General features: G+C 44.4%; 1 protein-coding gene across 2 annotated transcripts in view; it reads right to left on the reverse strand.

Annotated features, from left to right (window-relative positions):
* The window catches only part of GRK6 (G protein-coupled receptor kinase 6), a 36,867-nt gene extending 24,941 nt beyond the window's left edge, over window positions 1–11,926 (reverse strand). The window contains exons 1-4 of one of the 2 annotated variants that reach the window (XM_066591165.1): window positions 11,799–11,926; window positions 10,040–10,135; window positions 7,708–7,820; window positions 7,536–7,613 (exon numbers count right to left, since the gene is read on the reverse strand). In XM_066591165.1, coding sequence (XP_066447262.1) covers window positions 7,536–7,613; window positions 7,708–7,820; window positions 10,040–10,135; window positions 11,799–11,850 — 339 coding nt within the window. In that variant the 5' untranslated portion in view covers window positions 11,851–11,926. Of the gene's footprint in view, window positions 1–7,535; window positions 7,614–7,707; window positions 7,821–10,039; window positions 10,136–11,794 lie in introns of both variants that reach the window. The other variant, XM_066591166.1, reaches the window with a different exon arrangement.
* Window positions 11,927–15,908: the final 3,982 nt, after the last annotated feature.

Consider the following 15,908-nt stretch of genomic DNA (forward strand, 5'->3'; position numbering starts at 1 on the left):
TTAAGGACTAGGCTGTTTTGTACCTTAAGGATCAGACACTTATTGGGGATTTTATCCATCTGGTGGTTTTACTGCCATATTTTTTATAATTCTTGCTGCGTTTTTTTTCGTGACATATAGGGTGGGTTTTTTAAATATCTTTTTCACTGACTCCCCCCCCCCTTTTTAGTTTTATTGGGGGTAAAAAGCTAAAAAAATGATTTTTTTAACCATTTATAGTTCTTTTTTTAAAAAATTACTATATTTACGCTAAAATAAAAGTATGAGAACGGGTTCCTCATTTTGTTTTGCACGTTTTGATATATAGTATGTATGGTTTTGGATTACAGGGTGCTTATAGCGACGGTTTTGGTTGGCGTCAGTTTTGGGTTATTTTCTTTCTTATGTATGTATTGTGGTTTTATTCTGTCATTTTGTTTTTGTTTTACCCATTTATGTAATTATGTTTTTTACTATTTATGTCCCCATAACATCATATAAGACCTCTGGGGGACCTTCACATGTATTTGCTTTTTTTTATTTCACACTTTCCTTCTGCAGTTACAGGGAAAACATCCGCTGTAATGACATTAGTCACTAGCAGAGCTGGCCAGGGTCTTCTTGGACCTTGTAGCTCTGTTGTGACAGAGGTCACCCGGCGGTCAGGTGACCCCCAGGCTCCCGTAGTAGAAGTTACACTTCTGCTTTCACTTTCTAGTACACAGTGCTCATTGAGCACTGTGTACACGGGGAAGGAGACAGAAAGGCTTAAAACCCCCTCCTGCCTTCTCCCCTGGGTTATCAGCTGTCACTAACAGCTGATAACCCCTTCCTGCCTCTGATTGATTGTAGAGGTAGAAGGCTTAAATCCCCGCCGTAATTTTACATACGGCTGGGCTTTAAGCCTGGGACCAGGGGCTATAAATTTATATTCCTGGTCATAAACAGGTTAAATGACTTACAGAAATGTTTAATTACACGACAGATTTTCACTAGCACACAAAGAACATGGTAATTCAGTGTACGGGCGATCATAGTTGTGGGGGTACCAAACGTGTCCATTATTCCTTTCCTTTCAGAATAGCCAAATCTTATTTCTTGTGTTACATGTGTTAAAATATTAATTTTATTTAACTTTTCTCTTTTTTTTTAAATCCATTAAAATGAATTTTGCTTACAGACCTTTATACTGCTAAATATCTATAAGGGACCCAGGTATGCTCTAATAAAGGGGATATGGTTACACAGAAATGTATCATCTACAGGTGTACTAAAACATTCTTTTTTTCTAAATCGGTGTTCATTTTCTAAATGGACCCTCCCCATGTCAGGGCACTTTTCGACGAGCCGATTTATTGTTTGTCGGAGCGAGTTAAAACGGACGATAAGTGAACGAGCCAACAATGGTTTCTATACCTGCAGAAGGTGGACCACAAGCGACAAGTGAACGATTCGTTTGCTCGTTTGAATAATTTTTTGAAAGCTCATCGCTTGGTCTAAAAGCATCTTAAGGCATGGACACAGATTCCATGATTGGGATTTCCTCCCTTTGTTCTCACCTCTGTACACCCTGATCAGAGCTGATCTTCCTCTACAGTTATGCACGGGACGATTATCGATCAGATTCTCAAGCTCCCGCAGAAATTTGAATACCAATCGTCCTGTGTAAATGCATGCAGCGACTGAATGACGCGCCTTTTCGTGTAAGCAGCAGTTGTTTGCTTTTCAACAACTGTTTGCTTACAGTGAATGGAGGCAAGTGGGAGAAAGACAGCACAGGAGCGAGCATCACTCAGACTGCCGGGCAATATTTGCCTGACTGCTGGTCTCTTGTAAAGGCTGTAGGCACCCTTCTGGCAAGGACAAAATGATTTTTACATGTGTTTGTGTAATGGTTGCAATTTCCATTTCTTCAGTCATTTTTGAACCCCATGATATGTACTTTGCATCCTGTTCCCAGTTTCAGACTTTTCCAATGTGGGCATTTTCCTCCCAGTAATACATATGAGGTCGGTGTTTCCAGGATGTTGCTGCCTTCACTAGTTCTCATGTATCAGCACAGCTTCATTCTTGTACTGTTTTACCTGAAGCCGCAGAGCACGAGAGATCTCTCCTCTTTCTGGTGTTGCCACGGCCATCTTTTCCCCAGTCGATTCTGCCGTGGCTTCTCCATCTCAACACTGATGCTACCTGTTTGATTCCCCCTCCCTCCTCCTGCAGATTCCGCCATGGATTCTCCTCTCTCACTACACAGCCTGTGTGATCCCTCCTCCTGCAAACACTGGATCTTATGTTTCCTCTCCAATAGCTTGCTCTGCTATATACACCCTCCTCCCCCTGCTACTCATAAAGTCCCCACAGACACAAGAGAGAAGTTGGCCGAACTGAGAAAGACAGAGGAAAGAAGAATCAAGCATGTGCAATTTTACATAATCCTTTTGCACATATGCGTTCGTCCAAGCAAGCATGTGTTTGAAGGAGTCAGTCAGGTGCAGAATAGCCAGCTGTATGCAGGAGTTGCACAGACTTTACAGCAGCAAAAAAAAAAAAAAAAAGTACAAAATGTATCCATTGCCATCAAACAGTGGAATTTAAGCTGAAGTCTCAGCAAGTAAGGGAAAGCTGAGGTGCACAGGAATTGGCAGGGTTTGCTATGGCGCCTGAGTGGGGATACAGCGAAAAAGAGAAATCAGTATGCATGCCCATCAAGAACAAGGGCGTGCTGGCATGGCCTTGGGGGAAGAAGTTGACTCTTTACAACTCATTTTAATACAGTGTGGAAAAACTTCAAAAGCAAATTGTAAAGATAACAGGGCATGTATAGCAAAACTGATTAGCAATAAGGAAATCTCATTAGCAACAAATCTCATTAAAGATTTATTGTAAATTGCAGTGCAAAAACTTGATGACACGTTCCCTGTCACGTCCCCACAGTACCATAAACTAAGTCATGGTGCTGTTAGGGGGGGAATTTTTTATTTTTATGCTCCACAGCTACCGAAATCTAGCAGGGTCTTTCCCCTGAATGCAATACATTATTTGTGATTTGTAAGTTCATGCGAGTCTTCCATGCAGTGCAGTGCAGTCTATGAAAAGTCTATATTTCATTATTACATTCAATCCAAGTTATAAGTCGTAAAAGAGGATTTAAAAAACAAAACGACTTTCATATCTTTGGAGCAAAGCCCAGCAAAGTTAGTGGCAAGAGGGGGCCCATGGGTCCCGAGAGCTTATGGGCCCAAGTGCATCTGCAACCCCTACTGCTACGCCACTGAGTTCAAAGGTTTATCTGATCTCCATTAGTAAATTGAGAGTGTGGCCAAAGACAAACCATGACGGTCCAAACTTTTAGTTGAAGACAAACTATTATGGTACAAGGGGCAACAGATAAAGCCTGGGTTCACACCATATTTCAGTATGCACCCAGTTTTTCAGTCTTGAGATTCCATCTGAATGACACTTTCTACTACTCCAACGGAATTGTGGAAGGAACCAATGGCAATCATTAGTCAAAACGAATCCCACTCTTATCTTTATCTGACTCTACTGCTCTGTCCAGCAAGAATAGTGGAAACGAACAGAAAAACTAGTAAACAAGGAGACCAATGCTCCCACCTTTGGTCTCCATGGTAATAATGAAAACCTATGGTTCAGTTTGAATGACATTTTCGGCAATTCAGATGGCACCCAAAGACAGAAAAGCTGGGCACACATTTGAATTCAGTGTGAACCCAGCCTAATCTCATTTTTTGTCTTTCCTGTAAAACCACTAGCTCCCTGACAACAAACAGATTTGTAAAATGCTGAATAACTGGATTGTAAAAGATATTTTAAGAGTTCATTAGGCTTTAGTTACATAAAAACCACGAGCCCCTTCATGTAAAACTGTCAAGCTGTTCAGAGACACTGAAGCAAAGGAAGATTTACCACTTAGGAGGCTGGAAAAGCAAGAAAAAGTTTATGAAAGCTAAAGTAACCAGTTGAAAGAAGTTTCTATTAACTTGACAACTTAAGGACTTCTTCAAGATTTACTGTCAAGGCTTTCATTTTAAGGGTACGTAATATCGCATGTAAGTACCATAAACATGAAGTACAAACTAGTAAACTTAGATGACCACAAGAATTCTGCTCTTCAAGAAATTACTCAGTAGATTACTGGTTATACCTGTTACTCCTGTAACAGTTCAGTTTGTTTAGAGGAGCAGAACCTACAGATAATCCAATATTCATACAGACACATTTGGTACCGGTGTTGCGGCACGGCGGATGGTTTAAATTATGCATCTTGAACTAATACAGTCAATAGGACAACTAAAAAGTCACAAAAACATCAGCCTAGGGCATTCTGCATAAAAAAAAAATAAAAGGAAACGGATGGGCCGGAACGATCCCCGGCACGCTCTACCTGTACTTCTGACCTCCACCATATGCCAGGTAGACCGCCACAAACACAGACTAACTTTATCTCACTGCACAACTTTCTCTTTCACTGCTATAGAAGTCAATGAAAGGGCTTTTGTTACACAACTGTGACCATCTACTGTTCCCGGTTATCGAGTGTGACCGTTGTTATGGCAGTATTGGGCTGTACAAAATTTTTAGTCCAAAGAAATAGGAATGAGGCAGTGCCCGAGGTCGCAGCAGCTAGGGGACTGCAGATACCTTTATACCAAGCAACTATCATTTGGATAGTTTCTCAGAAAACTTGTTGCAGTGGACTAATGACAGTTGCTCATTAGCTTTCACACAGAGTGAAGATAGTGTATTAGTTTGCCCAGATACCGCTCATAGAGGGGATCTCTATGCAAATCTGTTCGCAAGTCGACCAAATAAGAACGTATGTGACTTTACACCAGACGACTTCATCAACCAGTGATTATTTTTCTGGTAAGCTTTAACTAAATGACTAACAGCTCATCACGCATCATGCTGTCTGTGGCCATGATTACTCTACTATCATTTGAACTCCACCTTTCGAGCAGTTATTCGACCAATAGTTGCCCCATGTAAAGGTACCTTTAACCCTTTCCAATCCAATCTGTATCCTGGTTTTCCTAGGGGGCTTACTCTTTTTCTGATGTTATACAATGGCGCCATCTGCTGGCTAAAGCCAGTACTGCATGAGGTGACACATTAGATAGGCTCCAACAGCAGAGAGGCTGGCAATATACAGTAAGAGAACCTCGATGGACGTCTTCCAACATTGGAGCTGTACAGCCTTAAATCATAATGTCTTCAGAGGTCAGACAGTGGATTGGAAAGGGTTAAACCCCACAAGTAGATCACAGTCAGAAGCGGTCTACAACAAGCTACAGTCTTCTCCGATACTTGGGGGAAAAGCATGGTGTCTCACATTACTAATCCTAACAGAGGTCTCGTAGGGTCCTAATACTCGGAGGTCCCACAGGGAATGCGCTTGCCCTTGTGAGGAGTGCTTCCTGCATTCCTATGGAAACAACATGCACAACTTGTCCTCCAGCCCTGCTCTGACACACAGAACTCATGGCATAAAAAGCAATACAATGATCTGAATAAATGCCATTTTTATACGTCACTGGGATCTTGGGATATTCTAATGGCGTCTTGTGATGGGATGATCTCGGGATGCCATCCCTATCTTGTTCTGTGTTTGCTGCACACTGCTGAATTATGTAATTGCTTTCCCCAAATAAGGTTAAAACTCGTGGTTTTTGAAAAAAAAATAAACCTACCCGGAATGTTAAGCCTGAAATTTACAGATGAACCAAAGATCTATCCAACACCCCAACATGTGACAAGACTTGGCCTACGAGTGTACAGAGCAACTTGCAGGATTTCATTTTGTAATAAGGTTTATTCATTGTGTAATGAATCCAATAGTAGTGAAATGTAATAAACATTCTAATATACTTTGTGCTTTAATTCCGATCTGCCTCGTTACAATAGAGAGCTCTGATGCACTTAAAATGACATCACCAGGACAGGTTTTTAGAATGAGAGGAATTCAAATACAGTATATTAGACTGAATAAAGGGGTATTCCCAACTTGGGCATTCATGCAATATCCACAGAATAGGCTTTAAATGTCTGATAAATGTAGGTCCCACCTTTCGGACCTGCAGCTATGTCGGAAACTTCCTGTCCGTTTCCATAATTCCCATAGCAGTGAACATGGACAGTCATCAAGCCATTCTCTACCTGGATGCGGCAACTTGTGGCCACCTCAACAGGTGGGTCAATGGTCAGGGGACTCTTGTTCTTCACATAGGAGTTTAAGAAGGGACAAGACGTCTTTTTAGAGCACTATGACATTACAGGATAGAGACGTTAAATAACAAAAAGGGTTGTTAATCCGGGGATCTTCCACCGTCCAGCCTTGGAGTCAGGACGGAACTTTTCATAAATGTTGATCCAGGGGTTATTCTGACTGCCATTATGGAGTCAGGAAGGAATTTTTCCCCCCAAATGGGCTAAATTGGCTTCTGCCTCATCGGGGGTTTATTGCTGGGGGATCAACAAGGGGTGGGAGGGAACAAGCTGAACTGGATGGACATTTGCCTTTTTCAGCCTTGATACTATGTTACATCATATGATAAACAGTAGTAACATCTAGATTCATATGATAATAGAGTTTGTATCAAAAGTATAGGAAAATTAATATACTAAAGCAAGTGTACGGGGAATAAGACAATTGTACAAGATATAGTACCGTAATGAGTCACAATAGACACATCCGTACAGTATTCTTCTCTAGTAGAGGACCAAAAAGTTCCCACTCAACAGTGGAACAACAAGGGTAAAACAACTACAAAGTTAGTGGGAGGATGGTATAGTGTGACCGATTAACAAAAAAAACTCAAGACGACATGGGAGGTGTACTCAATAAGGAAAAAGTCATCTTTCCTTGTTCTTAGAGCAAAAGAATAGAAGAGGAAAATGTTACACTAAAGCATCATAATGGTGAGCCCAATTCACAAGGACTTGGTCTGGGCTGTTCCTTAAAGAGTACCTGAACTTTCAGAAAACTTTTAACATGTGAAAAGTAATGATGAGTAGGGGTCCTGCTGCCAAGACCCCGGCTGATTGCTAGAACGAGGGGGCTGCAGTGCTGTGCTCCTGGCTTCCAACAGCTGAAGATGGCCATACAGAGGTCTTGAAAAACTTTCTACACGCCTCTATGAGGCAGTTTTCAGCTGCCCCAGTACATCTAGTAGAGGAGTCATTACTTTTGACAGATGACTATGCAGTTAAAGACTAATACTGGTGATTAGAGATGAGCGAGTATACTCGCTAAGGGCAATTGCTTGATCGAGCATTGCCCTTAGCGAGTACCTGCCTGCTCGGAAGCATAGAGTCGGCTGCAGGCAGCGGGCGGGGAGATCTCTCTCCCCCCCCCCCCCGCTGCGCCCTGCTGACTGCCGCAACTTACCTGTCACCCGCGCCGGCAGCCGAACCTTTTCTCCCGAGCGGGGAGATGCTTGATCGAGCAATTGTCCTTAGCGAGTATGCTCGCTCATCTCTACTGGTGATGAATAGTTTGCCACAATTCCCCCATGTTCCCGAATCAGGTTTCTTACCGTGCTAATGAGATACTTCTCGGTCAGCCGCTGTCCACACTCTTTACGCCTCTCGTCTGGGGAAACCTCATACTCAGCCTATATAGAAACAGAACATGATACAAACATGCTCACCCCAGTGCAGCATATATACACTACAATACAGTATATTCTGCACCCCCTAAAGACCTACCAAAGCATCCAGAAAGTGGACGCACCGCAGCAGCTCTGGCCGAGTCTCACAGAACTGGCGAAAGAGGAGACGTCCAATGGGTTGACGGTCACAAAGACTATGATAGTCATGCTCTATAAGACACAGGAAGAAACCATCAGGTATGACACGATGACTTGTAAGACATCTTTTGCTCCTCGCACACAGTGAATGGGTTTAGTAATATGCAGAATGACAGACAGCTAGAGAACAGTGTCACGAAGCCAAACGCACAAAGCGTGGGCAGAACAAAAAGGGCAGCAGGGCTGTCTACACAAACAGACGAAACAGTGACATTTGTCATCTCAAATGGCAGCCAACTTACAAATCACCCGATAGCTACTAGACACGCACTAAGCCTTGACTGCCACGTTTAGAAGAAATGTCCACCTTTGCAGAAATTAAGCAGCTTTGCACACAGTCTTACAGGGGTTGGCCCACGATAGACTTATCACCCATCACAAAACAACAGGATATACTGAATTAGAGGGGTTGTCCAAGAATCTGTCATCACCCATCCATAGGACAGGTGATAAAAGTCTGATTGGTGGGGGTTCAGTGCTTGGACCCCCGCCGATCACAAAAGAAAGAATTTTAATGAAGTGGCAGCAGAACATGCACACGGCTGCTACATTGATTAAGGAGAGAACCGAGAGCTTGTAGTTGACCATTTTTGGCAGTCCCTTAGACATGGTTTACATTGGTCACGTACCTAGGCCCAGTTAATGTGGTCAGTACTGGACTTGCCCTCACATTTCGTGCTTGCATTAGTCAGCTGCCTTCCAATAGGTGGCGCTGTAGAGGTCTTGTTCCATCCTCCCACTTACATATTTCCCAGAGGAGCATGCATGGCCTTCTAAGTATTCTCACACATTCTAGATGCTCTCCCTAAGGAGAAACAATACTTTTTTCGACCTACATTAGTCAGTTAACTGGCCCTAATGAATTGGGTGCAGGAAAAAAAACCCAATCCCTGCTTCTACTGCTATTTCACTCATCTGTGCATTGTCCGGTGCACTTTCCTGTTTATACTTGGGGAGTGCAAGGCGAAGGCACAGTAGGGTGGAGGAGGAGAGAGCGGGCGGGCGAGCAACTATGCTGTCCCAGTGGTCACCTGTTTACCTTACTGTCCGCAATGGTTCATTGGTCATGTTTTAGTAACTTGCCTGCCTACTTGACCATCTACTTGGCCAATGTAAACCAGGTCATAGGGTTGAATGGAGCAGAAGCAAGCCTGTTCGGCCATCGTTCCATTCAAGCTCCTCCTCACTACATGCGGTGGAGTTAGTAAAGAGGGACACAGGACCCCATTAACAGAGACAAGTCCACTCTACTACTAATCAAAATGGCACAAAAAAAAATTCCATCTCTAGGTTAACAGACGCGATCAAAGAAAATAGCAAACGCCTAGTAATGAGTCCGCTATATTCAAGAGGGGAGCGGTTTCCCCACATCCCCCACCCCTCTAACCAGTGTCCGATAGGCTTCTGTCTATACACTGATATTATATACACACTCTATATTGATACACAGAAGCCTCTTGATCACCAGTGAGAGGCCGAGGCTGTGCTCCCTGATAAATAAGTTGGGCCTATAGCTACAAGTACCGTGTATTCTCGGATTGTTCTTATCAACTAAGTTGCAAAAAACTTTTTGTGCCTTCTTGGCTAACAGCAGGGCGGACCGGCAGCTGATATATATTACCCTTCCCTAGGGCAGCATATATTTAGATCTACAGTAAGAGCTTCATCTTAGGCCATGTTTGCTGCCTCTATTGAGGTCCACGAAAATCCCAGACAAAACAGTGCATTATTTTGTCTAGGAAGATGCCGGACAGAAACCAAAAAGACCCCGTTGTAGTTAGAGGGGTTCCATCATGAGATGGATCTATTCATCCAGTGGATGCCAATATGGGGCAGGAAACCAGAACACACAACAGGAACACGGCCTTAGATGCACTGGGGCAATAAAACAGGATATGATTGGACGGTCACAGTTCTAGAAGAGCGGGTGGCTCGGTGGCCTCCACAACATCTGGGCACTCGTCACAAGGCTCTTGTAAGGTGCAGAACCGACGGGGGACACTACAGCAGCAGAAGGATCTGCACTCTCAGATACTTGTGAAACGTACGACACTTACACAGTTGTACAGGAAGTGGTGAGAACACCGTAGCAAGAGGAAGCGATGAAATGATATTAGCCAACACTAGCTGGTCTGGAGACACTTCGTAAACCATATGGTGGGTGGGGGGGCAGGCATATACATCTTGTGTATATTAGGAAACACAGTTTGGGGGTTATCGGTTGGACTCACCAATAATACGCCTCAACTCCTCACACTCACTAATATGTGGGAACTGCAACATTTGACGCCATTTTTTGCTTTTTCCTTTCCGGTTGCCCCCTCCACCTGTAGATGACAGGAGAGAAGTGTCAGGCGTCATTCCGCTGAGAAGGCATTGTGTGTCTAGGCAAATCCATGGCTGCATCTGAATAGACTTTACACGCTTTTCAGGAAAAATATTGTTTACATGCAAATACATGAAAATGACTTTACAGAGATCATCATCAGCACATCATGTGTGAAGACAGTGTATTTAAAAGGTATTGCAGTGTAAAGGATCTGACAAAGCCACATGTTCTCAAAGCCGAGTTTTCTAAAAAAAGACCTACCACAAAAATAAGCCTGATTTTTTTGGAGATTTTCAGGGGGGGGGGGGGGGTCTTGAAAATAAGCCCTAGCTGAATTACGGAAAAAAAATACATTACCTAGCAGCTGTGGTCCTCCCACTGGTCTCCGGAGCGCCAATCAATGCCATCACAGTGTTTCATCGAGCGCTGCACTGATGGGCTGAGCAGTGCTCGAGAACCAATCAGAGCCATCGCTTCCTGGAGGCGGGATTTATGAATCCCAAAACCAGGAAGCGATCTTTTGTCGGCGGCTGAAGACTGCAAGCAAGCACGCCAGAGACCAGTGAGAAGACACGGACCGTAGCTGCTAGGCAAGTATAATAAGACATCCCCCGAAAATAGCGTCCCTATTGGGGCAAGAATTAATATGTCAGGGTAACACAAGAGATAGATGTTGGCTGTCTACACCAGATGATGAGCAGTTATTGATAGGAGTCACTTAGTTGCCAAGCGGCACAAGAGCCCGCTGGGTATTTTCTAGTGACTCCATTAGGGCGATTTTTCAAGTGCGAATTCCGACTAATGACGATACGGACGGAACTTACACATTCATTGCAATCTGTTCATTCACATGAGCGATTCTGCTCTCAGACCGATGGGCCAAGATGCAGAAGTCACAGCATGTCCCATCGTTGGGGGATTCTGGTTTAGGAATGTGGGAGCCTGAAGAAAAAACAACAACATTTACCGTATATATAATCTAGCGCATCACACTCATACGTAAATTTCATGAGTGCGATTTTTTTATATTTTTACTATTGGAACGTGCAGATTTCTTCAAAGCGATATCGTGCTCACCCATGTGAATAGAGCCTCAGGCTGCATTTACAGGGACGGGTTCCAGGTGTACGTTCTGTCCAACTGCGTGGAGGTCAGAAGTCGCACGTGAAAAAGAACCTGCTATTTAATGGATCAATTCACATGAGCATTGGAGCATCTCCTATTTTTGGGCAATTCTGGTTAAGTCGTGGAAGGATATGCATTTTTTTTTTTTGCGTGCATGAAAACCATTTGCAGCAAAGCGAACCGCCCGTTTTTAACACTAAAATGCATTGCAAAGGCCAAATAATGGCAGGGTAAACGAGCGTGGCGCGGGTCACATTTCCACGGATATACATGGCGCTCGGCCTTACTTCTATTCCCCATTGTCCAGGGTGGCAGCTGATGACATGTGACATGCATGTGCGGCATACATGTATGATGAGGTCACATACACACTGCATCTCATTCATTTCCCCAGCACCTCCATTACTACAGATGTGCAGAATGTACGTGCGGCTCCTACACAACTACACGCAGAGTAGCTACAACTGCCGTGCAGACATATGTAACTTTTCCCCGGCCGGTGCCCGCCTCTGCCCCCGGTGCCCGCACATACCCACCTTCCCTGGCTTTCAGCAGCACGGTGTTGGCCACTATATTTTCCAGCTCCATAGGTCGGCCTGGCCGGGGGCTGCGAGCCTCGGGCGGCCACTCACTTTGTGCCAGAATCCCAGCACCCTGCTGCCAATGACAGACCCCTCCCACCCCGACCAATCAGCGAGCAGCCGCACCCCCGGACACAGCGCTGATTGGCCGAACTTCACACTCAGCAGTAACAGCATTCTCGTTCACACGGCTCTGACCGCTGCTAGTAGCTGTCAGCGGGCTCTTACGATGATTGGCGGCGCAGCCTGAGTGGGCGGAGTCTTCAGGCAGACCTGTAAAGGGATTGGTCGCGGGGAGTGTCGCCCTCATTTGTGGAACCCTCGGGGATTCTTTGTGTTCTATATAAATCTGCTCAAAGGGCTCTGTGTTGACGTCATGGCGGCCATGTGTTGGCTGGCGGAAGCAGGCTGGTTGTGCCTGAGAGTGGTTGGCAGTAGTAGTAGTAGAACCCTCTTGTTACTTGCAGCGTGGCATGAGGCTGGCACACGGCTCTGCCCATTCTTTCCTTTTCTAGATGAGGATACTTCACCTCTTATGTCCCATTTAGTAATCAGCCTATTTTTTCCACTTATAAACCAAGTGATTTTCATTGTGGCACTGTAAGAGCCTGAAGGCCGGCTTCACATCTGCGTTAGAACCTCCAACCTCCGTCAGATACTGCTCAAGATACTGGATGAAAAAGCGCTGCATGCTTTTTTCTACTGTCCAAAAGGGGGAAAGCGGAAGTCGTTTGGCCATGGAAATTCCCCCTTTCTTGCTCCTCAAACAGGTCCCCAACGCAGGGGTGAAGCCTGAGGGGAGATGGAAAACCCCTCCTAGAATTTCCACCATTGTTTTGGGGTTTTTATGGCGTTCACTATTGGGTAAAAATAATATAACTTATCTGGATCAGCACGATTACTGCGATGCCAAGTTTATATAGATCTTTCTTATTTTGTAATACTTTTGCACAATAAGGGCTTATTCACAATGAGTGTGAGTGCAGCTCTTCTTGGCGGCATGGATCATACTTGCGGCTGAACGAGGGGAATCCTTACCCCTTCGCTGGCTTTTCAAACTCTGCGCCAGAGGAATTTGTAAATGACTGTAGGAAGACAGGGCCCCATCTGAATCCACCCTAAAAGTGCAACACCCCAGTGGGATGACTCTGGGCACTTGACTACTGTGCAGAGCTGGGAGGGATAAGTGTTGGCTTATCACGGCGGCACTTACCAGGCTCTGGTCCCAGAGGGATGACACGTAGCCAAGGCCAGAGCAGGCTGCCAAGGCCAGCTTTGACACCCCTAGGATAGGGAATGCCAATAAACGGGTTGATGGGGGTAGTAGTGCTTATCACTTGTGATGCCACCGTTCCCACACACCGGTATGCTATGCGGTAGAGAAAACAATATAGAGACTTGTGTATAGTACCTTGGGTCCTCAGGAACGGTTACTTTACTTAATCAACTTTACAAAACAGGTATTCAAGGCAATGCAGGTACAATTCTTTTAAGTGAACAAAGACTAGAGGTCGAGAGGATACACAGAATGAAAACCGGTCCTAAAGTCCACGTTATTTGTACGCCACCACTCCTGGACTTGGAGCACTCCAGAGGAGGAAGGGGGTAGGGGTCACTCCGCAGACTCTCTGGCAGACAATTATTTAAAGGAAGGCTTACACAATAAACACCCCGCACAGCAGACGTATAGGTGTAACTCAGTCGCCTACCTCTGTGCAGTGATCCTGACTGTGGACGGCCGCATAGGAAAAGCCTGTAGTGTGAATTGGTATCTGTACGGTGGGTTCCTCTACACAGAATTATTAAAACTTGCTCTCGCTCTAAGATTTTGGGACTCACTCCATTCACATACAAACTTCACTTGCTACGGGATGTCGCTCCTCTTCCTCCATCTTCACCTACATGAAAGGTGAAGGTGCCTCCATGTGGCTCTGTGTTAGCACTCTCTTAGCAGATAAGATGGACTTCTTATCTGCTCTCAATCACTCCTATTTATACCCTGACTTCTACCACATGGCATGACAAACTGTTACATCTACATGCAGGCAATGATTTTATTAGAGTTAACCTCTCAATCGCCACAGCTGTGCAACACACACACTGGATATGACAGGACAGCTTTGCACAGTGCATCTACATAGGACAAACATGTATGACCTATATGGAGGGGTGGTGTTCTAGGCCACTACTAAAGCATGTTTTTAAAGCAGAACAACTGAATTTGCATCTCTGCAAATAACTTACATAACCAATAACTTACATTTTTTCAGCAATGAAGCTCTTTTAGGGCTTGTTTTCTTGTGGGAAGAGTTGGATGTTTTCATTGGTACCATTTTGAAGTACATGGGACCTTTGAATTGCTTTCTATTGCATTTTTTGTGAGAACAAAAGAAAAATAGCAATTCTGCCATTTTTCAAAATTATTTTTATGACATTCACCATGCACAATTAATAACAACATATTATCAGTGTTTGGGTTGCTACGAGTGTGGTAATATCTATTATATGTTGCTTTTTCAAAATTTCTTTTTGTGTTTTATCCATTTAAAAAGGGTATTTTTGTGAGGGAAAATGTGTTGTTTTTTTTTTAAACGTGAACTTTATTAAACTTTTTTTGAGACTATTCTTTAATTCCTGTAGTGGACTTAAAGATGTGATCATACAATCGTTATGGATTTCTCTAAAGCATTTGACACCATGCCTCATAATAGGCTGATGTATAAAATGAGGCAGCTCGCATTGGGTGAAAACGTGTATCTGGGTAAAGAACTGCCTCGTAGATAGCAGAGGGTGGTAATAAATGGTTTGTACTCTGATTGGGCCACCGTTGCTAGTGGGGTGCCACAGGGTTCACCAATACACACTAAATGGAGTACTGCTAGGGAAAAGTGATATGAAAAAAGACCTGGGGGTACTAGTGGATTGTAGATTTAACTGGAGCAATCAATGCCAGTCAGCTGCTGCAAAAGCAAATAAAGTCTTGGGGTGCATTAAAAGAGGTATAGGGGCGAGGGACGAGAACATTATTCTTCCACTATATAAGGCACTTGTCAGGTCTCACATGGAATACTGTGTGCAGTTCTGGTCACCGGTGCTCAGGAAAGATGTTACAGTGTTTGCGGGGGTTCATTATGTATGTAGTACATTCTGCTTAGCCTATAACAGCAGCCTATTAGACTCTGCTGGAGACGGGGTCAATAGTTTGAGTTACATGGCAGGCATGGAGGCCTTTGTCAGACTTCTGGCTGCCATAGGAACCTATTAGTACCTCGCCATCATACTGCTGGTTCCAGGTGGGTGACAGAAGGAGCCCTCTTCCTCTATCATCTGCAAAAATGCTGCAGTTGCTATTGATTGTGGCATGTAAGGGGTTAAACTGACAGGATCTGAATTTTTTTCCCCCACTCTTAGCAGTTACATCAGGAGCCTGGCTGTCAGTAGTCACCCAAGTCACCACCTTAAAAAAGCTCCCGTGAGCAATGTCCTTTTCCTCCATAAGTACTGCAGCATTTTCTTTTGAACGTAGTAGTAACCAACAGACTTCACAGCATAAGAGGAGTATAGCCCCGATCTCCCAGATCTGATGGGGGTAGTAGTCCTCCCTGGCAGCTTTCCCAGACACCTAGCACAACCAGCAGCCCTACATATAAAGAAGGCAGAAGCCCCCATGACAAAATATGTGAGGAGGCATGGAAGAGTCACATCATGGACATTCCCACAAAAAAAGATCTAGATAAATTCTTCCAGAGGCTGGAAACATCTAACAAAAAAGCTCTGTAAAGTATCCACCAAGATATGCAACACCTAGGTCATCGTGTACTAGAAGTAGAGGAGAACCAGGAGGGCACAGCGGCCATTTTGGAAACGCACAGACAGGCAATACAGGCACAGGCCGACCAAATCTGCGGCATTGTTATGCATTTAGATGACCTAGAAAATAGAAATAGGCGAAATAATCTGCGGATACGGGGCCTGCCGGAGGAAGTAGAGGGACAGCACCTTGACTCATGGGCGCAGTCTTTCTTCCAACAATTGCTAAACCGTAAGGCAGAGAACCCCATTAAA

The sequence above is a fragment of the Eleutherodactylus coqui genome, chromosome 2 (genome assembly GCF_035609145.1).
Source record: "Eleutherodactylus coqui strain aEleCoq1 chromosome 2, aEleCoq1.hap1, whole genome shotgun sequence".
Lineage (NCBI taxonomy): Eukaryota > Metazoa > Chordata > Amphibia > Anura > Eleutherodactylidae > Eleutherodactylus > Eleutherodactylus coqui.